The sequence below is a fragment of the Eumetopias jubatus genome, unplaced genomic scaffold, assembly GCF_037043125.1.
Source record: "Eumetopias jubatus isolate StellerSeaLion01/CBP00866 unplaced genomic scaffold, mEumJub1_p1.0 scaffold_15, whole genome shotgun sequence".
In the NCBI taxonomy this organism is placed as follows: Eukaryota; Metazoa; Chordata; class Mammalia; order Carnivora; family Otariidae; genus Eumetopias; species Eumetopias jubatus.
Window position 1 is genome coordinate 63,671,109 of NW_028274821.1, and position 25,008 is coordinate 63,696,116.

The window sequence follows — 25,008 nt, forward strand, 5'->3', positions numbered from 1 at the left end:
CTACCATTGTAGGTTACAGATCTCTTCTCCCGAGCTGCTTTCAGGATTTTCTCTTTGTCTCTGAGACTTGTATGTTTTACTACTAGATGTCAGACTGTTGACCTATTTTTATTGATTTTGAGAGGGGTTCTCTGTGGCTCCTGGATTTTGATGCCTGTTTCCTTCCCCAAATTAGGGAAGTTCTCTGCTATAATTTCCTCCAATATACCTTCTGCCCCTCTCTCTCCTTCTTCTTCTGGGATCCCAATTATTCTAATATTGTTTCATCTTATGGTATCACTTATCTCTCGAATTCTCCCCTTGTGATCCACTAGTTGTTTATCTCTCTTTTTCTCAGCTTCTTTATTGTCCATCATTTGGTCTTCTATATCACTAATTCTCTCTTCTGCCTCATTTATCCTAGCAGTTAGAGCCTCCATTTTTTATTGCACCTCATTAATAGCCTTTTTGATTTCGACTTGGTTAGATCTTAGTTTTTTATTTCTCCAGAAAGGGTTTCTCTAATAACTTCCACGCTTTTTTCAAGCCCAGCTAGTGTCTTTATAATCATCATTCTGAACTCTGGTTCCGACATCTTGCTAATTTCTGTATTGATTAGTTCCCTGGCAGTCGGTACTACCTCTCGTTCTATTTTTTGAGGTGAGTTTTTCCATTTTGTCATTTTGTTCAGAGAAGAATAGATGAATGAGAGAACAAAATGCTAACAGGGTAACAATGACCCCAGAAAAATATACACTAAATAAATCAGAAGAGACCCAAAACCCGGGGGAAAAGAAAAAAAAAGAATATGATCAGGCTGGTGAATAGAACAGAGCCACACACTAGATTTTGGGTGTATTTTGGTCTGTTAGAAGAAACTGCCTCCCAAAATTTTAAAGAAAGACTTTTATATATATATATATATACACATATATATATACAGACACACAAATAAGGGTAAATGTGATAAAGGGAAGGAATATGACTGTAAAGATGAAAATTAAAAAATATTTTTAAAAAGGAATTGATAAGAAGTGGGTTGAAAAGAGAAAGAAGAAAAATTTAAAAAAAAGAGAATGTGATCAGGCAGGAGACTAGAACAAAGCCATGTACTAGATTTAGGGTATATTTTGGTCTGTTAGAAGAAACTGTATCCCAAAATTTTAAAGAAAGAAAAACATATATGTACAAAAAATAAGTTTAAATACAATGAAGGGATAGAATATGACTGTAAAAATGAAAATTGAAAAAATTTTTAAAAAGTAATTGATGTTCGTTGAAAAAGGAAAGAAGAAAAATTTTTAAAAAGAAAAAAACAAAGAAAATTTTAAAAATTAACTTGGAAAGACTAAGAGTCATGGGGAAACAGCCATGAATTCTATGTGCTATATTCCCCGAGCGCTGGAGTTTTGCAGTTCTCATTGATGGGTAAACTTGGTCTTGGCTGGCGGTTCTTGCTAATCTTCTGGGGGAGGGGCCTGTTGCCGTGGTTCCCAAATGTCTTTGCCAGAGGCAGAACTGCCCCGCCCTTGCTGGTCCGGGCTGAGTAATCTGCTGGGGTTTGTTCCCTGCAAGCTTTCCGTTTGGCTTTGGAGGACGAGAGTGAAAATGGCGGCCTTCCAATCTCTGCCCCAGAGGAGCCGAGAACTCGGGCCCCACTCCTCAGTGAGCCCCAGAGAAAAGCAGTCACTCCCGTCTCCGTGGTCTCCGGCCGCACTCCGTGCTCACCCGACAGGCCGAGCGTTTCTATCTCCGGCACCCGACCCCGTGTGGAGTCTCCAAACCCAGCAGATCCCTGCTGTGCGCTCCCGCGCCGCTCCTCCTGGGGGAGGAAGTGGACTCTCCCTGCAACTGCCGCTTGTTGGATCCCTGCTGGAGGAGCAGTGGCCCAGCTTTGCCGTGGATCTTGGTTTATGGCAACCCCGAGCTGAGAGCCCACCCGGGGCTCCGTCTCTGCAGCCGGCTTCCCTGCTCTGATACCCGGGAGCTCTGCCGCACTCAGGCACCCCCGGTCTTTCTGTGACCCCGAGGGTCCTGAGACCACACTGTCCCAGCGAGGGTTACACGCACGCACACCTGCTTAGCCACTGGAGCGAAGTCCCTCAGGGAGCCGACTTCTAAAAGTTCTAGTTTTGTGTTCCGCTGCTCTATCACTTGCCAGTAGCCAGCTGACAGAGGCTCTCCTTCCCCGCTCCCCCAGCCGTGGTCTATCTTCCCAAATATTGCCTCAGATTCACTTCTCCACACGTGAATGGATATGGGGGTTAATTATCAGTCTGTTACCAAAACCCAGCTTCATTACCTCAATCTACTCTTTTATTACAACAAAACAAGGGGCACCTGGTTAGCTCAGTCAGGCATCCAATTCCTGATTTTGGCTCTGGTCATGATCCCAGGGTCATGAGATCAAGCCCCGTGATAGGTTCCGCGCTCAAAGGGGAGTCGGCTTAAGATCCTCTCTCCCTCTGCCCTCTCCGACCCCACCCCCTGGCTTGGGCACGCATACGTGCACGTGCTCTTTCTCTCTCTAAAATAAATAAATAAACCTTAAAAAAATACTTATTTTGAAGTATACATTTAGAGAAATATGTACAAATTATGTAAGTTTAACACATAAATATAAAACAAACATCTGTGTAACCACCACTAGGTCAAGAGACAGAACATTGTTCCCCCAGAATCCCCTTAATGCTTTCTTCATTCCCCCTTGGAGTATTTTCCTATCTTGACTTTTATAGTAATAATTACATTGTAGGGCGCCTGGGTGGCTCAGTTGTTAAGCATCTGCCTTTGGCTCAGGTCATGATCTCAGGGTCCTGGGATTGAGCCCCACATCAGGCTCCCTGCTCAGTGGGAAGCCTGCTTGTGTTCCCTCTCTCGCTGTGTCTCTCTCTCTGTCACATAAGTAAATAAATCTTTAAAAAATAATAATTACGTTGTAGTTTTACCACTAGGTGTAGAGCTCAAATACTATAGTTTGCTTTTTTTTTTGAACTTTTTTTTGTTGTGTTCCATGTTTACTTGAACTGAAAGTTCCATATACAGTTTTGTTAGTTCCCTGCTCAAACTTCATTAATTGCTTCCTGTTATACCTGGAATAAATTTTAAAAGTGCACCTGTAGCTCTTTCCCTCTCCAACTTCACCTTTATCCACTCTGTTCTGAGACAAACTGGCTTTCTTTCATTTTCTCAAACCCACCAAGCCCTTTTCTGTCCTAGGGTTTTTGCCTGAAATACTGTTCTCATCCTTCAGGCCTCAGCTTCTAGGTCACTTCCTCAAAGAGGCCTGCCCTCATCATCCAGGCTCAGTGAAAACTGTTTGTTGTGTTCTCTCTTGGAACTTTGCAGTGTTTCTTCATTGAACTTGTATATTTATATATATGACTGTTATAACATTTCTCTCCTATAAAATAGTAGCTTCTGTGAGAATAGACGGGGTCTGTTTAATTCATCACTGTATCTGCAAAATCCAGTGCAGTACTTGGCACATAGTAGGGACATGAGATATATTTGTTGAAGGAATCAATAAATGTTATAACCATTCTTTTAAGTACCTTTCCTCCCAAGAAGCCTATAATCATCTTGAGGGCCAGGATTAATTGTGAATCGAGTTGAATCGAATTAAATTAAATTAAATTGACTTGAGAGGCAGGTTTGCACTAAATTCCATTGGAAAAAAAATTTTTAAGTCAGAATACCTCAAGAAAAAATATCTTATAAAGTGAACTCTTTATGATTTTAATGAAAAATAACCTTCAAAGGAAATAAAAGGTGCCGGGTGTTATAAATTAAAAGCCATTATACAGACTCAGTCATACAAATTAACTAATGTGTTACATAATAAAACTTGAAATATTCCTGTAATTTTAAATCCTCAAAGAAAAAATCCTTAAAAACAAAGCAGAACAAAATTATGGGAAACTAGTACAGACCGATAAATTTACTTTATATTTATAAAGTGTTCCCTCTGTGTTCTTTCACCTTGTCTCATTACCGACTTTGAGCTGTAACACTGCTCATCTTTTCAGAGTTCTGCCATTATGTCACCTGTGACAGTCCTGCACTGCAGGACAGTCCTACCTGCGCTCTTGGCATTTCCCAATATTTGTCTATCCCCACCAAAATAACAACGGTGTCATCTTAAATTTCAGTGTATCTTATATCTTCTTTTATGTAGTGCATTTTGATGATCTCTAAATATATGCTATTCCTCTTTCCTAAACTAGTAACATAGTACTACGGATGAATTATTTTTTTCCTGAATCTTTGCTCACCAACTGCTCACTGAATTCATTCACTTTCGCATTTTCTGTTTTCCCTTCTCTGTTTCCATGGAGAAGTATGTCGGTGATGTGTTCGACTCCATGGAAACAGATGAGCATCTCTTTCTACATACACAACTAATTAAATTGAACACTTTCTATGCTGCCCATTGTTCTGGAGGAGGACTGAAGAGGCTTTCCCTGAATGAGATATCATTTCCATAGAAATTTTTAATGTTTAACCTAATGCAATGGATTAATGCTTTAATGTAATATTACATCCTCGATTCAGATGATTTAGGGCTCAGTCCTGGGCCGTAAAAGCTTAAACACACATAGTAAATTCCTTATATACCATGGCTATCATTGGTAATATGTAGTTTTTTTCTCTTAACTCAAATAATTTGGTTGAATACCAACGATATAGTTGATAATAGAATTTAGTAGATTCATTTTAATACTGTACAAGACTGTGGGTTTTAGAGTCAGATAAATCCAAGTTTTGAGTTCTGGCTTTGTCACTTATTAGTGGTATTAAGTCTGCTTAGGCTCGGTTAAGCCACTTAATCTTTCTGAGCCTCAATTCCTCATCTGAAAACTATAGACTATTATACTTTGCTGTGTGAAAGTTCAACAGGATAAAGACTGTAAAACATCAAGGGTGACTATAGTTAATAATACTGTATCATTTATTTGAAAGTTTCTAAGAGAGTAAATCTTAAAAGTTCTCATCACAGGCGCCTGGGTGGCTCAGTTGGTTGAGCGACTGCCTTCGGCTCAGGTCATGATCCTGGAGTCCCAGGATTGAGTCCCGCATGGGCTCCCCGCTCAGTGGGGAGTCTGCTTCTCCCCCTGACCTTCCCCCCTCTCATGCTGTCTCTCTCTATCTCATTCTCTCTCTCAAATAAATAAATAAAATCTTTAAAAAAAAAGTTCTCATCACAAGAAAAAAATTGTAACTGTGTGGTGACAAAGGTTGTCTAGAGTTACTGTGGTGATCATTTCACAATATGTACAAATATCAAGTTATTATGTTGTATACCTGCAACTAATATAATAATATATGCCAAGTATATCTGAAAAAGAAATCTGGCATCACACCTGACACATAGTAGACAATATAAATAGGACCTTATTAATGTTATTGTCAGCTTGGACTTAAAGTGAAATGATTGAGTCTTACATAGTTTCAGAAATGTCTCAAAATGGAAAATCACTAAATGCAATGAAGAATAATACTGTTTGCTTTGTGAAAACTAAACAGAATAATTTGTAGATATGCATAGTGTGTAATGACTGATACTATCATCACTGCTAATAGTGTTTGGGTTGTTTGCCGTGGTAAAGTGACAAAGCAGCACCATTCTGATTCTTCCACAATTTTTGATGACCTATCAATGTTCTAAACAAGTGTAAATCTCTAAGTTATTTTCTCTCTTTGTTTATGACATCTCCCAACACAGTAGTTAGGTAGGGCAAGCAGTCTCATAAGTGCTAGAGCAGTGACATTATTTCAGGTTATGTCTTCCTTTACCTCAACGATGACCTTAAATGTTAGGGTCACTAAATGTTTTATAAATACTTCTATACATATGTAGTTTTCTTTTTAAAGATTTTTATTTACTTACTTATTTATTTGAAAGAGAGAGAGAGTACCCGAGCCAGGGGAAGAGCAGAGGGGGAGGGAGAAGGAGAAGCAGACTCTGCGCTGAGCACGGAGCCCAGCACAGGGCTCAATCTTACCACCCTGAGATCATGACCTGAGCTGAAATCATGAGTCAGACACTTAACCAACTGAGCCACCCAGGCACCCCTATACATATGTTTATGGACTTACATATGTATACATCCATACTAATAGTAGTAATGAAATTAGCCAGCATTTCATAAAGTTACGTTATATGTGCCAGGTACTGTGTAGGTGCTTTGCAACTTATTAACTCGTTAAACAGCAAAACACTACAGAGAATTTTGGGTACTCTTGTTACCCTCATTTCATAGGTGAGGAAACTAAGGTATAGAGAGATTAACTAACTTGTCTAATAAATAGCAGAACTTAGATTGAAGCTTGGAAGTCTGATTCCAAAGCTTATGCTTTTAACTATGAAACTGTGGATCCTCCATGTATGGAGGTATTTGTGCATACAATGCACATTCGTATGTATGAACACGGAGAATAAGAAACACAAGAGAGGAAGAACTGATTAGGTCTAAACCTTGATTGATGAACTTAATGGTTATCTAGGCTGGATTTTTCTTAACGTTTTTTTATGCTACAGGTCTTTTTGGCAATCTGATAAAGCTTATGGACCCCTTCTCAAAAATATATTTTTAAGAGCTTAAATATGATATATAGGAATCCAAAAAAAAGCAGCTGTATTGAAATACAGATGTATATAGCAATATACCTACAATCATATTTTATTAATACATTAAATAGCAAGGTCTAATGGAAGACCTAACAGCTATGATAATTTCGAAATAGCAATGAGTATAGGGGCGCCTGGGTGACTCAGTCCATTAAGCGCTGGCTCTTGATTTCAGCTCATTTCATGATCTCAGGGTCCTGGGATCGAGCCCTGAGTTGGGCTCCGTGCTAAGCTGGGAAGTCTGCTTATGGATTCTCTCTCTCCTCTCCCTCTGCCCCTCCCCCTGCTCGTGCCCTCTCTCTCTCTCTAAAATCTTAAAAAAAAAGGCAGTGAGTATAAATGCTATTTTAAGATGCCAACAACAACTATAATGAGATAAAATGTAAAAATATTTTGTAAAATCTCAAGGGACCTCAAAATGTAATATGTCCCTTATTATTATAATTCTCATTTTATATGTCAGGACACAGACTCACAAGTTAAGAAATTCAGTTGCAATAACTGCACAGCTGAGACTCAAACCAATTTATTTGATTTTGAATCCCATGCTCTTTCCATTGTTCCCACGTTGCCTTTATAACAGTAAGCAAATCGTTTTTTTTAAACGGGATTTTTTTTTTTAGGATTTTATTTATTTATTTATTTATTTTTGACAGAGATAGAGAGCACAAGTAGGCAGAGAGGCAGGCAGAGGAAGAGGGAGAAGCAGGCTCCCCGCTAAGCAGGGAGCCCGACGTGGGGCTCAATCCCAGCACCCTGGGATCATGACCTGAGCCGAAAGCAGACGCTTAACCAACTGAGCCACCCAAGCGCCCCTAAGCAAATCGTTTTATTTAAATGACCACAAATGCCTTCCCAAGATTCTGGCAATACAAAAGTTGTGACATAAGAAGTGGGCGAAAGCAGACGAAATGCATCTCTGATGTCACACACGGGTAACATTTGAGAACAAGCAAAGGATATGTTAGTAAAGAAGGCTACATTGGCTCGTGGTGGACAGCGCAGCGCAGTAGCTCGTGTGTCGACTGGCGCAGCTTTCACCGGAAGGGACAGTCGTGTCTTCTAACTGCTAAGTTGGAGCTCTGGTTTCTGCACATACTAGCCCATTAACCATACAGACCCTTCTGCTTCAGCCAGCCTTAAAATAACTGCACGCACTGGGCAGTGGCTTTCCCGTCATGGCTCCAGCTCAGCTCTCGGAGCTGTGTCCGGGCTGAGCACATGCGGAACGCCAGCCCCTGTTAAGCAAGCACCAATTGGTCATGGATTAGAGGCCATCTCTACAGTTGCCAGAATAATTAAAACAACACAGCACACTAGCCAGCTGCTTTGTCTATTAGCTGCTCCTGACAGGAATTCAAATTCAAGTGTACTGCCGTCCAGTGAGATTCGTTTACATCCCAAGCCCTACGTTTGGACAATGTGTTGCAGTTCCCAAACGCTTCCAAACAGGAAATCATTTCACTTGAATGTCAGAATCAGCTGTTGTGCAGACCGGAATGGTATTGGCTAAATGTTATAATTGAGGGAACTAAGAAAGGGGGATGGATAGGTAGGTAAAGGCCTCTCTCAGTTACTCTCTTTTAGCCAAGAAGCTCAGAACCTGATAGGACTCTCATGACTCAGAAACTAGCCATAAAGCCACTATCCCCCGAAAGCAACTCAGAACAGGACCCAAATGAGGCTGAATGCCGCTTTTCTCATCATAAATAGGGGAGACATGCTTTCAGGATCCTCAAATACACAAATTCTGCCATATAGGCAAGCGTAATGTATTGGATGGTGGTGACAGAACCTAATTAAATCTTCTCTGTCGGGAAGTGTAATACTAGTCACCCAAAAACAAGTGTTTCAGGGATTGAAGAGAAAGCTAGAAGTTTCCCTGCACCTTACAGAAGACTTGGGAAAAGCATAGCAATTGGCCTAAAGTTTTGTACCCTAGGAGGTACAGTTACTGTTAACCCCATGGTGCTGACTTCACTTTGGCCCTAAGAAGCCTAATCAGATAGGATCATCCCGGTATGTGATGATTGCCTTCATTTCTCAACATTTGTTCTTGTGACCACAGATCCTAAATCTTCTCCCTCACTAAAGTTTTCAATGAGAAATTAAATATGAATCACCATCATCTTGCTAATCCTAGGTCCTACTGTCTTTGCTCAACACTGGCAGACAAAATGCAGGTAGAGAGTGTGCTTGCATCGTGAAAGACAACTAGAGACTGGCCTTATTACTCATATTCTCTACAAGTATCATTTTGACTCCAGAAGGGCTCACATGATAAAAAGAACATGCTCTACCTGTAATATGTTTTAGTTTTATTAGTGAGTTCGGGCTTAAATGAGTCATCTATAAATGCAGTGATAGAATCTCTAGAGTCTTCTGGATTAGATATTAGAGGCCCTTGTGGAGGGAATAATAACTAGCACTGTTTTACCGCTCAGAAGACTTGTGCACAGGGGCTTCTATTATCAGATATGTTGAATCAAATGCAGAACTTGCTGCCATCTTCAAAATGAGACTCTGAAAAAGAATACCTGCCCTCCAGGAGTTACACACAAATTGTCAGGTTCTTTCAGATTTCAAGAGCAATGACATTTCTTGATTTATTACCAGAATACGTGGGAACATGGATCAGCAAAGCGAGTTATCCAAGAAACTATAAAGTACTTCTGGGTCCTATCACATCCAAGATTTAAATATATATTGAAATATTTAGAGCTAGCACAGTAGCTTAATTTCAGGCACAAAAACAACGCAGAGAGAAATGCAGCACCTTCTTTTTCTTCCCCTAGCATTTATATTTCCCTTTAAAAATATTTCATTTGATCAGTTTTCCTCCTGCATTAGCAGAGTTTATGCCAAAGCACCTTAAAAGTAACTGGCTTCCCTCATTTTCAACTTGTATATTACCCTCAACTTATATATGAATACCTGATCATTGTGATGAAAGTAGCAAATTTTTTTCACTTACAGTGCATGGTAGGAGGTATTTTTTGTTTTGTTTTTAAAGATTTTATTTATTTAATTGAGAGAGAGAGAGCATGAGATTGGGGAGGGTCAAAGGGAGAAGCAGACTCCCCGCTGAGCGGGGAGCCCAAAGTGGGACTCGATCCTGGGACTCCAGGATCATGACCTGAGCCAAAGGCAGTCGCTTAACCAACTGAGCCATCCAGGCGCCCCTATTTTTTGTTGTTTTTAAGTAAACTTTATTGAAGTGTAATACAGTAAATACAGTAAACTTAATCCTTGGTAGTGTACAGTTATTTAATTTTAACAAATATGTAGTCATGTAATCACCACCATCAAGATATAGGCAAGTTCCATCACACCCCAAAATTTCCCTGTGTCCCTGTATAATCAGTCCCTTCCCACGTCCCAGCCCCTGATAACCACTGGTCTGTTTTCCCTCCTTATAGTTTCACCTTTTCCAGAATGTGCTGTAAATGAATACCATATGTATCCTTTGAAACAGAGTTCTTTCACTTAGCATAAATGCATTTGAGGTTTTTCCTTGTTAAGTAGATCAATAGTTCATTCCTTTTTATTACTGAGCAGTATTGTACTGTATGGATGACTACAGTTCTTTTGTCATTTTCCACTAGGACAATGGGGATATTTCCAGTTTTTAGCAATTATGAATGAGGCTTCCATAAACATCCAAATACCAGTTTTTATGTGAATATAAGCTTTCTTGCTTTTGTTTCTTCTGAGTAAACACATAGGAAAGAGATTATTGGGCCATGTGGTATGTTTATATTTAACTTAATAAGAAACTGACAGTTTTCTGTAGTGACTATGCCATTTTGAATTACTACCAGTGATGTCTGAGAGTTCTAGTTGTTCTGTATCCTCACCAGCATTTGCTATTGTCAGGTTTGTTTTCAGTTTTGGTTTTGTTTTAGCCATTCCAACAGATACATAATGGCATATTACAGTTTGAATTTGCATTTCCCTCTGTATTAATGATGTTGGGCATCTCTTCACATGCTTATTCAGTGAAATGTTTATTCAAAACTTTTGCCCATCTTTTAATTTCATTATCTGTCTTTCTATTATTTAGTTGTAAGAATTCTTCTTGGGGGGCTGTTGAATTTTTAAGTTCTTTATATATTTTGGATACCAACCCTTTATTAAGATATGTCATTTACAAATATCTTCTCCCATTCTGTGGGTTGCCTTTTAGTTTTGATTTATTCTTGGTAAAAGACCTTATCAGATACGTGTTTTGCAAATATTTTCTCCCTATTTGTGGCTTGTCTTTTTATTTTCTTAACAGTTCTTTCAAACAGAATTTTTAATATGGGTGCAATCCAATTTATCAATTTTTAAAATGGATTGTTCTTTGGTATCATGTCTAAGAAATCTTTGTCTAACCCAAGGTCACAGAGATTGTCACTTTTCTTTGCTTCTGAAAGTTTTATATAGTTATAGAGGTGTTACATTTAAGATTATGATTAGTTTTGAGATAATTTTTGTATATGATGAAAAGTATAGGTTGAGAGTTTCTTATTTGTTCATTTTTTGTTTTTGGATATGAATTCCAGTTTTTGCAGTACCATCTGTTTAAGACTATCCATTGGTTTGCCTTTGCACCTTTGTCAAAAATCAATTGATCATATCCTTTTATAGGTCTGTTTCAGTACTCTCAATTCTATCCTATCCATCTATGTCTCTCTCTTTCTCTCTCTCTCTCAGCTATTTAACTTAAATTTGAATTTATGGGCATAAAATTGTTTATAATATTCCCATATTTTCCATTTAATGACTTCAGGCTCCATAGTGTTGTCCCTGCTTTCATTTCTGATACTGGAAATTTCTGTCTGCTCTGTTTTTAATGATCACTCTGATCAGAGATTTATCAATTTCATTGATATTTTCTAAGAACCAACTTTTAGCTTCATTGATTTTTCTCTAGTGTTTTCTAATTTTAATTTCATTGATCTCTGCTCTTATCTTTATTATGTACTTCCTCTGCTTGTTTTGGATTAAATTTGGTCTTCTTATTTTAGTGTCCTCAGGTAGAAGGATAGATCATTGATTTGAAGCTATTGTTCTACTGTAATACAGGTACTCAATGCTATATTTCCTTCCAAGCCCCCTCATGTGTAGAGTAGGAACCTTATAACACTACTATTATTTTCATTCATTTAATTATGTTTTTTTAATTCCCTTGAGATTTTCTCTGTGACTCATGGATTATCTATGTGGTGTTTAATTCCTACATATTCAGTGATTTCCCATTATGTTTCTGTTACTGATTTCTAGTTTAATTACATTATTGTCAGAGAATATATTTTGTATAACTTCACTTCTTTAAATCGTTAATGCTTGTTTTATGACCAGTATATGGTCTCTTTTGGTGAATGGTCCCATCAGTGTTTTAAAAGATTACATATCTGGCTGTTATCGAATGACATGATCAATAAATATCAGTTATATCCTGCTGCTTTATAGTGGTATTCTGTTCTTTTCTATCCTTTCTGCTTTTCATTTTAGCAGTTCAAGCAATTACTGAGAGAGGAGTATTGAGGTTACCAATTATAATTGTAAATTTTTCAAATGTTTCTTTTTTTCTTTAAAAAAGATTTTATTTATTTATTTGACAGAGAGAGACACAGCGAGAGAAGGAACACAAGCAGGGGGAGTGGGAGAGGGAGAAGCAGGCTTCCCGCGGAGCAGGGAGCCCAATGCAGGGCTCGATCCCAGGACCCTGGGATCATGACCTGAGCCGAAGGCAGACGCTTAATGACTGAGCCACCCAGGTGCCCTCAAATGTTTCATATAATTCTGTCAGTTTTTGCTACATGTGTTTTGAAGTTCCATGATTTAGTACATACACATTTAGGATTGTTACGTATTCTTGGTGAATTGATCCCTTTATCATTATGTAATATTGCTGTTTGTCCCTGGTAATTGTCTTTGCTCTGAAGCCTGTTTTATAAGATACTAATATCTGATGTTAATCAGCTTTCTCTTAATTTGTGTTTACATAGTGTATCTGTGCTCATTCTTTTATTTTTAACCTACTTGTATTTCAAGTGAGTTTCTTATAAATAGCATATGGCTGGATCTTTTGTTATCCATCTCTTTTTATTAATGTGTTTTTTATCATTTACCTTTGATGTAATTATTAATGTTAAGATTTAAGATTTCCAGCTTACTCTGTGTTTACTGTTCCCTCTGTTTTTCATTCCTGTTTTTTCCTCTTTCCTGTCTTCCTCTGAATTTCTTGAATGTTTTTAGTATTCCATTTTAAATTATATGTAGTGGGGATACATGTTATATTTGTACCAGCTCTGTTGAGATTCCATACATCCAAACCGTACAGTTCACCAATTTAAAGTACAATTCAATAGGTTTCGTATATTCATAAAGTTGTAGAAACATCACCACAATTAATTTTAGAACAATTACCCTCCCCAGAAGAAATCCTATCCCCTTTAGCTATGACCCCTTTAACACCTCCCCTTCTCCCCAGTCCTAGGCAAGCACTGGATATAGAACTCTTGGTTGACAGTTCATCTCCACCCTTACCCCCCAACACTTGAAAAATGTTGTGTCATTGCCTTCTGGACTCCATAGTTTCTCATGAGAAATACACTGTTATTTGAATTGTTTTTCATCTATAGATAATGTGTTTTTTCTTTCTGGCTGCTGTCATGATTTTTTTCTTCATCTTTAGTTTTCAGGAATTTGATTATGATTGACATAGCATAGGTTTCTAGAGGTTTATTCTGTTTTGAGTTTTGCTCAGCTTTTTAAATCTGTAGGTCTGTGTCTTTCACCAAATTTGCACCATTTCCAGCCATTATTCCTTCAAATATGTTTTTAGCCCTTCATTCTTTTTCTTCTCTTTCTGGAACCTGATGACATGAATGGTAGGTATTTTGTTATTGTCCCAGAGAGCCCTGAGATTCTGTGGATTCTTTTTGTTTCTATGTTTTCAATCAGCTGTTCAGATTGAATAATATTTATTGGTCTATCATCAAGTTCAATGATTATTTCCTCTGTCATCTCCATTCAGTGAGGCTTTTATTTTAGTTATTTGCTTATTTATTAAATGTTTATTATTCTGAAATTTTCATTTGGTTCATCCTTATATTCTGTCGTTCTTTGCTGTGACTTTGTATTTTCCATTTGTTTCAAGAATGTTCATAATTGCTTTTTGGAGCACTTTTATTATAGTTGCTTTAAAATCCTTGTCAGATGGGGCGCCTGGGTGGCTCAGTCGGTTGAGCATCTGCCTTTGGCTCTGGTCATGATCTTGGAATACTGGGATCGAGACCCGCATTGGGCTCCCTGCTCAGTGGGGAGTCTGCTTCTCCCTCTCCCTTTGCTCCCCTCCCCCACTTGTGTGTGCTCTCTCTCTCTAAAATAAATAAAATCTTTTAAAATAAATAAATAAATAAAATCCTTGTCAGATAATTCTTACATCTTTATCATCACAGTATTGATGTCTGTCGATCATCTTTTCTGGTTTAAGTTAATGTTTTTCTGGTTCTTGGTTTCTCTAATAATTTTGGATTGTATCTTGGACCTTATGTGTATTATGTTATGAGACTGGATCCTATTTACATCTTCTATTTAATAGACTGCCAATCTGTTTAGGCTTAGAATGAACTTTCTGTTCCAGTTTTGTGGACTGTAGTTCTAATGTGAAGTTATTTTTCACAGCTCTTCTGGTCTGCCCTACTTATGTGCAACCCAAGCTAATTTAGAACCTGGTTAATATTCCACCCATAGTTCAATTCTCAAAACTTTTGCTACTTTGATTCTGGTTAGTTTCCACATGGGTTGTTCAGAGTTGTTCATGACTTCATGCACCAATTTAAACAATTGCTTTCTCCAGCCTCCTCTCCATAATCCTCCCTGCATCTCTAGTTGGGAAGGGGTAAGATAGTACTTCATTGCTATCCTTTCCTGAATTCAGGACATGATGGTTTATAGGGCTCCTGTCCACAGTCTCTGCTGTGCCCAGTGGGGAGGAAAAAAGGTGCAGTTTCTTTTTTTTTTTTTTAATGTTTTATTTATTTATTCATGAGAGTCAGAGAGAGAGAGGCAGAGGCAGAGGTAGAAGCAGGCTCCCCACTGAGCAGGGAGCCCAATGAGGGGCTCGATCCCAGGACCCTGGGATCATGACCTGAGCCGAAGGCAGACGCTTAACAACTGAGCCACTCAGGTGCCCCAAAGAGGTGCAGTTTCTTTCATTGTATGTGCTTTGAGTAGAGCCAAGTATAAGTGCTCCAAGGGCTACCCTCTTTCCAATCTTCTGACTGGAGAGAGCAGGCTTCCTGGAGAATTTTGTATCTGCTATTTGGTGTTTCTGGTTTTGGGCTACTTTAACCCCCAGACTGTATTTAGGTGGAAAAAAAATAAGAAAAGAAAGACAGACTGACAGGGAACTCACCATCAGGTTGTTCTGAGTCCCATAGTCCCTAGACGGTTTGCCTTCTTTTCTCCACCTTTCGTGTATTTTGCCTGGGGTTTTTAGTTGTAATTAGCAGGAGAATCAGGGTAGTATGCATTTGCTCCATATTGTCAAAAATGGGAAGCCAATCATAATTCAGTTCTGTATCTCTCATAAAAACATACCAAAATGCTTAGTGTTTAATCTATAAAAGAAAGGAGTGAGTGAGGAAAATAAGTAGGTCCATATCTCACAATATTAATTCAGCATAACATATAGTAGTTAAGAATATGGCCTTGGGGCACCTGGATGGCTCAGATGGTTAAACGTCTGCCTTCGGGTCAGGTCATGATCTCTAGGTCCTGGGATCGAGTCCCACATCGGGCTCCTGGCTCAGTGGGGTGTCTGCTTTTCCCTCTCCCTCTGCCTCTGCCTCTCACCCTGCTCATGCTCTCTCTCTCTGCATCTCTCTGTCTTAAATGAATAAATAAAATATTAAAAAAAAAGAATATGGCCTTTAGAATCAATTATCAGTTTGAATTTTAGCTCCAACTACTTTCAGTGTAATATAAACAGGTTACTTAACCGAGTCTCAGTTTCCTATAAAATGGGGATGGTAATATCTGTTTCATAGGGTAAGTAAAAATGGCATATATTTCATGCTTTTAACACAGAGCTTGCTAATAAAGTTAGTAAATGTAGCTCCTAGTTATATTGTAATAACAACAGCAATTATGAAATATCACTATCTGTTTCTTATACTCATAGGAAACTCTGCCCTTAAAGACAAAGAAGATCAATTTGGGAGGACACCACTTATGTATTGTGTGTTGGCTGACAGACTGGATTGTGCAGACGCTCTTCTGAAGGCAGGAGCAGATGTTAATAAAACTGACCACAGCCAGAGAACAGCCCTCCATCTTGCAGCTCAAAAGGTGAGAAGTTAAATTACTTTGAAGTGTAAACCTTTTGTGAGGTATTTATAAGTTGATTAATGGAACTATACAATTGACAGATGATAAAGAAATCACAAGTATGTGACTCTTAGTTTCATATGCTTTCTCTAAAAACAGTCTAAACTGCAGAGAATAAAATATAATCATCAGTGGCTCCATTCATTTATCCAAGTTCCTTGAGCAATGGAATTCATTTTATGATCTAAAGTTAAGTCAAGGAAAAAGAATCAAAATTATATGTATAATATGATTCAACTATATTACAAATCAGTTTATGCATAGGGGAAAAGCAAAGGCCAGAAAGAAAAACACTAAGATATATATATTTTTTAAATATTTTATTCATTTATTTCAGAGAGAGAGAGAAAGCACAGAGGGAGAGGGAGAGGGAGAAGTGGACTCCCCACTGAGCAGGGAGCCCTACGTGAGGCTTGATCCCAGGACCTTGGGACAGCGAAAGGCAGATGCTTAACTGACTGAGACACCCAGGCACCCCAACACTAAGATAGTAATAGTGGTTGTGTTTTAATACTGGTAATGTGTATGAATTTTGGTACTTTTTACTGTTTAAAAATTTTCCCTTGACAAGTATTAATTACTTGTACAATAGAAACTTGCAGTCTCTCACAGCGCCTGGGTGGCTCAGTCATTAAGCGTCTGCCTTCGGCTCAGGTCATGATCCCAGGGTCCTGGGATCGAGCCCCGCATTGGGCTCCCCTCTCCGCGGGAAGCCTGCTTCTCCCACTCCCACTCCCCCTGCTTGTGTTCCCTCTCTCGCTGCGTCTCTCTCTGTCAAATAAATAAATAAAATCTTTTAAAAAACCCAAAAACTTGCAGTCTCTCTTAAAGTATGGGCATTAAGAAGCATAAAAGAAATTTATTTTCTAAATGTATTTCAGCTTTTTAAAAATCTAAAACTATATTGCCAGTAAAAAGGATTTCAGGTTTTTTAAAGGCATTGTTAAGAGCTGAGATTTTTGAGATGAAAATTAAAATGGGAACCTTCTAAATTTATTGAAAGACTTATTTATCTGAAAATGATTTTTCCCTCCATAAAATTATGGTGTATAAAATATATTTTCAGTGCCTGATATTTTCCTTTTTATTACTTTAGACATATATTTTTGGAATAAAAAGCAATAAAAATTAGTTAGATCCAGCAGAAACTATTAGAGTTATTTCCCATTAAAAAATGTGAACCAGATATAGCTGATTAATTGAGGGGTTAGAAAAATACCTCTTTCATTAGTTGAATACATAAAAAGAGACTGACATTAAGATATACTACTGAATATGTTAGTTATATTCTGTGATCAGTTAGGTCTGTCAGGTTATTCCCAAAGTTATTGCTCTTGAATTTGCTTTTCATTATAGTAATTTTTAAAAAATCTCCCTCATTTTCAATTTCAGTTTTAACTACTGCCCAGGTATTTATAACCTTTCACCTAGGCTTGTCAGCTGTTAAAATTATTCACTCAGGAAGGGTAACTCTATTTAACTTATCATAAAAAAGTAAACATTTCAGATTGGAAATAGCCTCGGTATTATGAATTTGATACACTTTAGATTTTTTCATTGTGGTTCATTTAGGCTTAAAATCCAACTTGAAAAAGATGTAGGTTGGAGGACCCTAACTTCACATCAAATGGGTCATGTGAAAAAACTGGGGATTTGAGTTGATGAACCTCCAGTGTATCATCTCTGTAGAGGTATAAGGTGACCAAAAAGGTGAGAGAAGGAGTTAGTTATAAGTCTCTCCACAAGATGCAGTGCATTGTTTTCTTTTGCTTCTTGTTTCTCCTTTATTTTTTTAAATTGTGATTTTTCTACAGCATCAAAGAATAAATAGAACTATGATTTACATGTCACAATTTACATAGCTGATTTCGTAAATAACACGTTTCATGGTCTTTTGACTCTCTGATAATTATCCATTTCCCCCTTTCTCTGTGTTGTGGATTGTTTTTACATATTTGCCAAAAGCGGTAATGTATCTTTAGGCTATACTAGCACTAGTAGAATTTCCAAAACAAGAGTGGTAATAAATCATTAGTACTCTACTCTGTCCAGATCAAAACTGGGTATTGTGTTTGATTTTGTGCTTTATGCAAAAGCACAAAAGCACCATTATTTTAAAAATCAGAGATAGTATAGATGCAACAGGAATAAGATTGTGAAGAGTCTAGAAATCATTCTCAAAGAGTAGTTGGAGATATGTCCCAGGTCTATAGCACACGCTGCCTCTAAGCAGACACAAACACAAATCCTCTTTAGAGAAAACATCTTCACCCTAAACTTCCAGGATTCCCCCATATTACATAGACCAAACAAGATCTCACAGTGAAAGATCCCCAAATATTTGAGGAAGCAATCTACCACGAATGAGAGTCAGCAGAAACAATAAACAAATTTATTCCCTCAGAAACCTTCAATATTGGCATCATTAGAAACACAATGTAAAATAATGATTGAATGGTTAAAGATAGAAGAGGGGCACCTGGGTGTCTCAGTAGGTTGAGCATCAGACTCTTGATTTTGGCTCAGGTCATGATTTCGGGGTTGTGGGATCGAGCCCAGCATCAGGCTCCACACTGGGCGTGGAGTCCGCTTGGGATTCTCTCTCTTTCCCTCTTTTCCTCCTCCCACCCCTGGCACTTGCCGGTGCACTCTCTCTTGAAAGAAAAGAAACAAAAGGGAAAGGGAAAAAAAGGAAAGGAAAGGAAGAAAAATGAGCATTCAACAAAAGACTTTCATGACGAGATGTCAGTTCTGGCTGTAACCACTTATTTTAGAATAACCCACCCGCCAAAAACATTTATAAAGACTGAACAAAATATATATACATTGTTTGAAGGCATTGAGAATGGTCAGCATAAGCTGGATCTAAGAAATTACAATCATTCAGAGAAGAGAAGCATGGGAAGTGAGGACCACATTTATCTGGCTGTATCCTTTAAGACATTTTCCAAAGTGGAATGCAAAAGAATACAACCCTAGCAGGCTGAGAAACCACAGGTAGAGTCTGGTGTTAGCAGTGGCTGGAATGTGGAAGGGCAAAATCCTGGAGAGAAGGGAACTACAGAGAAGGAACCCAAAAATCTGGGTACAAATTCCTTGCAAATCATTGGTAGATTCCTAAACTGTGCTTGGTGCCGGGCGAGGCTCGAAGAAACCCAGCAGTAAACAACAGCTGGGTTTCTCAGCAAAGCAGAGATTGTTTTAAAATTGTCCTATATTTTCTTTCCAATGTAAGTCTTTTTTTTTTTTAAGATTTTATTTATTTATTTGAGACAGAATGAGAGAGAGAGAGCACATGAGATGGGGGAGGGTCAGAGGGAGAAGCAGACTCCCCGCTGAGCGGGGAGCCCGATGCGGGACTCAATCCGGGGACTCCAGGATCATGACCTGAGCCGAAGGCAGTTGCTTAACCAACTGAGCCACCCAGGCGCCCCCAATGTAAGTCTTTAATAAATAACAAGTTGATTTTTGTGTATGGGTCCATTAGTTATTTTATATTTTAAATCATATGAATAACTAATTTTCCCAGGACAACCTAGCTCATTAATTTTTAGCCATTTTAGTGCTGCATTGTGTGCCAGTACCAGGCTTTTGTACTATGTACCTCCTATGGTTTTGTGTTTTGTTTTGTTTTTAATTATGGTTTTTAAATAAAGTGTCCCAATACAAGGGAGCTATTTAGGAAATTTGAAAATAAAAGTTACGCCATCAAAGTACTTTAGGGAGATGAATATGACAACTAAAGCTCTTAGAAGTGGAAGAGAGAGGAGATACTTAGAAAGCTATTACAGTTCAGGTCAATAGAGAGGAGTTTGATCCAAGAGATATATTGTAGAGGTAGAACAGTTCATTCATTTAGTAGTTGCCAAATGTCTACTATGTAGTCATGATTATACACCTAGAGGAAATATTAAAAAATGAATCACATATGTCTGCTGTAAAAAAGTACTCTCCATGCTGATCCCTATTAAATTTCCATTTGTCTTTGTTTAGTGAACCTCTCCGATATATCGCATATCAAATATTCTTTTCAAGTATTGTCTATCCCACTTAATTCTGTTATCTGTGAACTCAGAAGTGTGCTGTTTGTGTAATCATCAATATTCATATGTATGTGCATGAATGCATTCATTCAACATATGTTCATACTGTTACTATGTAACAGGTGCTGTGCTAGGGCCTCGGAATACAAAGATGAAAGACATGATTCCTGCTCTTAAGTTGCTTACAAATATCATGGATAAAGATATAAAGTGATAATTAAAGCTGGCCTATCTCCCTTATATATCTGAGTGTTTTATAAAATATCAACAGCCATGCCATGTAAATAGTCATTTATTACTACTGACCTGTAGATCAGCCATTCCCATATGTTATTTATTCTGTTTTTGCTTTTTTGTGATAGTGAACTAATTATGTTATTTTTCATTAGGTTTATTTGTAGGAAAAACTTTTGTTCCCATAGCATTTTGTTCATGTCTCCATTAAAAGCCCATTACCTTGTATTGTAATTATTGCTTACTTGTCTCTTTCCCACTAAACTCGATCTCCAGGCAAGAACCTTGTTTTATTTATTTTTGAATCCCCTAGAATCTAACACAGTGTCTGACATGTCTTGGTTGAATGAATGAATACACTTTGGATTACTTATATAGAAAGTCATTATTAATACAAATGCTAGACATTTTGTTTATTAGAAACATTTATCCAGTTTCAAAATACATATATAGGAAAAACTTACTAAACTGTGCTGATTGGCTTAGTTATTTTGACACGTCTTTACTACTCTGGAAACAAATTGCTATTAGTCCAAGCAGCTAAGAAAATGGTACCCACAAGAATAAAATTAATCTCAATATACTGAACATCTGTACCTAATTTGTTTTTCATTTGTACCTTCAGTTTAATCCAAGAAAGCAATCAGTCATACCTTTTCTGGGTTTCTCACAAAAGATATCTAATTGTTAGAAATGTTTTCCTCCAGGGAATCTACTATTTCTCTGACTTCCACAGATACATTTATTTGTTAACAAGGATAAAAAAGCCTTAGCAATCTTACTAAATGTTAATAGTTACGCATTTTTAATCTTCCAGGAGGTTATTAATTTGGCTTCAAGAAGATTAAGGCTACCCACTTTGAAAAATTATATCATGTTAAACACAAAAACTAAAAGAAGAGTAGAATATCTCTAAAAGTTTTTGGGAAAACTTTAATACCAGGTGACAGTATAAGGATATTGGATTCCCTTATTTTATATACACTCACACTTATACACGAACACACCAAACAATCCACCTCCCGGTCCCCTGAACTCTATATTCCTGTGTGTATATGTACATACACATACATATATATACTTATATTTAACTCCCTCCCTACCACTATTAATCTATATTCCACCCGACTAATGCTATTTGAAGGCAGAGGCTATGTCTTATTTATTAGTTCCAGTCTTAGCACAACTCCTGCCATTTAAAAAAAGACTCAGTTCATGTTTGTTTAATAAATACATGAATGAAGGAATGACTCAATCAATAAATTTGAACATCAGATAGATTTATTATGAATGGTATGATCTTCAAAACTGTTGAAGTGTAAATTAGTTGTTATATTTATTCCTTTTCATTATCCATCCCACCCCCTTATAATTTTGCTAGCAGTATTTTACAAGACTCTGTGAGCTTCATTCCCCATCAAATATCACTCTTCTACCTTAGTTTCTTCATCTATAAATACACTTCTCCCCGTCTGCTTTTTAGGAATGATGTTTCCTTAGATATAAAGCATTTTGCTTGGTAGATAAATATGCTTCCTAAGACTAGGTTGTCAATATTATTGCTATTCATCATACTGCAATATAGGTATAAACTTCAAACTACTCTTTAGGAATCAGTAGATGTCACAGATAAAAAGGCCCTTCAGGACAGTCTAGTCCAATTTGTTACTGGCTGAAGAAATTTAGCCAATTCTCCTTTCAATTCTCTTTTCTTGGTAAATTACTCATTATTCTTTTTGCCTTTGCCTAAACCTGAATGCTTTTTGTCTTATTTTTTAAATTAGGTATTTTTTTAAGTTTTTACTTAAATTCCAGTATAGTTAAGGTACAGTGTAATATTAGTTTCAGGTGTACAATTTAGTAATTCAACACTTACATACAACACCTGGTGCTCATCAGGACACGTGCCCTCAATCCCCATCACCTATTTCACCCATCCCTCCACCTACCTCCCCTCTGGTGACCATCAGTTGATTCTCTATAGTTGTTAAGAGTTTGTTTCTTGGTTTGCCTCTCTCTCTCTCTTTTCCCCCCCCTTTGCTCATTTTTTTCTTTGTTTGTTAAATTCCACATATGAGTGAAATCATACAGTATTTGTCTTTCTCTGACTTGTTTCACTTAGCATTATACTCTCTACGTCCATCCATGTTGTTGCAAATGGCAAGATTTCATTCTTTTTTAGGGCTGAGTAATATTCCTGTGTGTGTGTCTGTGTGTGTGTGTGTGTGTGTGTGTGTGTGTACCACATCTTTATCCATTCATCGGTCATTAGACATTTGGGCTGTTACCATAGTTTAGCTATTGTAGATAATGCTGCTATAAACATTGGGGTGCCAACAGACACATGAAAAGATGCTCAACGTCACTCATCATCAGGGAAATGCAAATCAAAACTACAATGAGATATCACCTCACACTTGTGAGAATGGCTAAAATCAACAACACAAGAAACAACAGGTGTTGGCGAGGATGCAGAGAAAGGGGAACCCTCATGCACTGTTAGTGGGAATGCAAACTGCTGTAGCCACTCTGGAAAACAGTATGGAGGTTCCTCAGAAAGTTAAAAATAGAGCTACCCTATGACCCAGCAACTGCAGTACCAGGTATTTACCCAAAGAATACAAAATACTAATTCAAAGGGATATGTGCACTCTGATGTTTAAATTAATTATTTTAAAATTATAGATAAGAATAGAGAATTATCATAAAAAATACTCAGGTACATAATACCCAGAAGAGATAAAACTGAATATCTTTTATTTTTCTTCCAGATTTTCTTTAATGAAATAAAACAGTATAGATGCACTTGAAGTTTTCTATTTATCCTCCCAAATCCCATTCCCCTCTTTTGCTGCCTTCTCAGTCTATCTTAATTTTGGTGGTTTCAATTCCCAGGCATATTTTTCTACCTTTACTTTATATGGATATAACCATAAACAATATTATTTCACATTTTTAAAATCTTTATATAAATGGTGTTATATTTGTGTCATTCCACAACTTACTTTTTTAAATTAACATTATGTTTTTGAGATTTCTTGATTTTGAGGTATATGTTGAAACGTGTAGCTCTGTTCACAAAAGTTTATATACAGATGCTCAAAAGACACATGAAAATGCATTCAACCTCATTACTAATTAGATAAATGCAAATTAAAAGCCACAGTGAGGTACTATACAACCATCTGAATGTCTAGAATGAAAAAGTCTGATCATACCAATTGATGGTGAGGATATGGAACAACTGGAACATTTTTAGTGAGAATACAAATTGATTAATCTACTCTAGAAAGCAGTTTGACTCTAACAAAGCTGAACACACACACACACACACACACACACACACACACACACACACACACAGAATCACCACAATTCACACTCCAATCCCAGTAATACCTAAGAGAAATTAGTGCCTCATTCTACCAAGAGGCATGTATGAGAATGTACATGATAGCTTTATTTATAATAGCAAACATTCTTAGTAGCACAAACCACTCAAATGCGTATTAATAGGCGAATGGGTAAATAAACTATGATGTATTCCTACAATGGGATACTACACAATAAAAAATAATGAACTACTAATACATTGCACCACATGAATAAATTTCATAGACATCATGTTGAGTGAAAGAAGTCAGCTGTTTATACAGATTTTAAAAACAGGCAAAACGATATGGTGATTCAAATCAGATTCTTGGTTACCCAACATATAGATATTAACTAAAAAGGGGCATAAAGGAAGCTTTCAGGGGTGCTGGAAATGATCTATATCTTGATCTGTGTGTTGATTACATAAAAAGTCTGTATACTTAAGATTTATCTACTTTATTATATATATGAATATATTATGCCTCAATTTAAAAATTATTTTTAAAAAATGGTAAAATTCCAGAACTTGATGAGTATTATTTGTAGGTAGGATAAGGAAGAACGGAATCAAGACTAGTTCCTGGGGGTGCCTGGGTGGCTCAGTCGTTAAGCATCTGCCTTCAGCTCAGGTCATGATCCCAGGGTCCTGGGATCAAGCCCCGCATTGGGCTCCCTGCTCTGCGGGAAGCCTGCTTCTCCGTCTCCCACTCCCCCTGCTTGTGTTCCCTCTCTCACTGTGTCTCTCTCTGTCAATCAAATAAATAAATAAATAAAATCTTTTTAGAAAAAAAGAATAGTTCCTGACCTAGGCTTTGAAGCATTTTGGTTACATTTCCCCAGTTTTAGCTTCAGGAGCTCTAGGAAAGCCCTATAAACTAGAGCATGCATCAAAATCACCTGGAGGTGTTTAGTAGGTACTTTTAGGCTTCTCTGTGGCTATATTCACTCATTAGTTCATTTTAAAATAATGAGTGCCCGCTCCACCACAAACTATTTAGCCAGTAGATATGTGAAGAGTAAACAAATGAGGTTTTGGCCATTGATATGCTCCTAAAAGAAGGCACCAAAAGACATCCATGATGCCCACATTACTTAGAAATATAGGACAGTCTGAGTGTATGAGACCCTTATGTTCTGGAATGTTAATGATCTCTCAAGAAATCTCTGGACTGAGATGAGTTATGTTAGACACTCTTACAGTTTGCCCCATTTGACTTCAACCCTAGCTAGGCTGCCTTTTCCAGGCAGACAGAAAGTCCCAGGCTAAAGAATCTTTGCTTCAGTATATTCCAACTTCTGAGGTTTCCAAATAAGCTTCAATTTTGTCCTCTGAGTATTTAGAAATTATCTCTAAACCTGCCC

At 37.5% G+C, this 25,008-nt stretch overlaps 1 protein-coding gene across 4 annotated transcripts in view; it reads left to right on the forward strand.

Moving 5' to 3' along the window:
• Positions 1 to 25,008, forward strand: part of INVS (inversin) — a 162,841-nt gene that overhangs the window by 9,271 nt on the left and 128,562 nt on the right. For all 4 annotated transcript variants that reach the window (XM_028108782.2, XM_028108784.2, XM_028108783.1 and 1 more), the window contains exon 3: positions 15,789 to 15,955. In XM_028108782.2, coding sequence (XP_027964583.1) covers positions 15,789 to 15,955 — 167 coding nt within the window. The remainder of the gene's footprint in view (positions 1 to 15,788; positions 15,956 to 25,008) is intronic.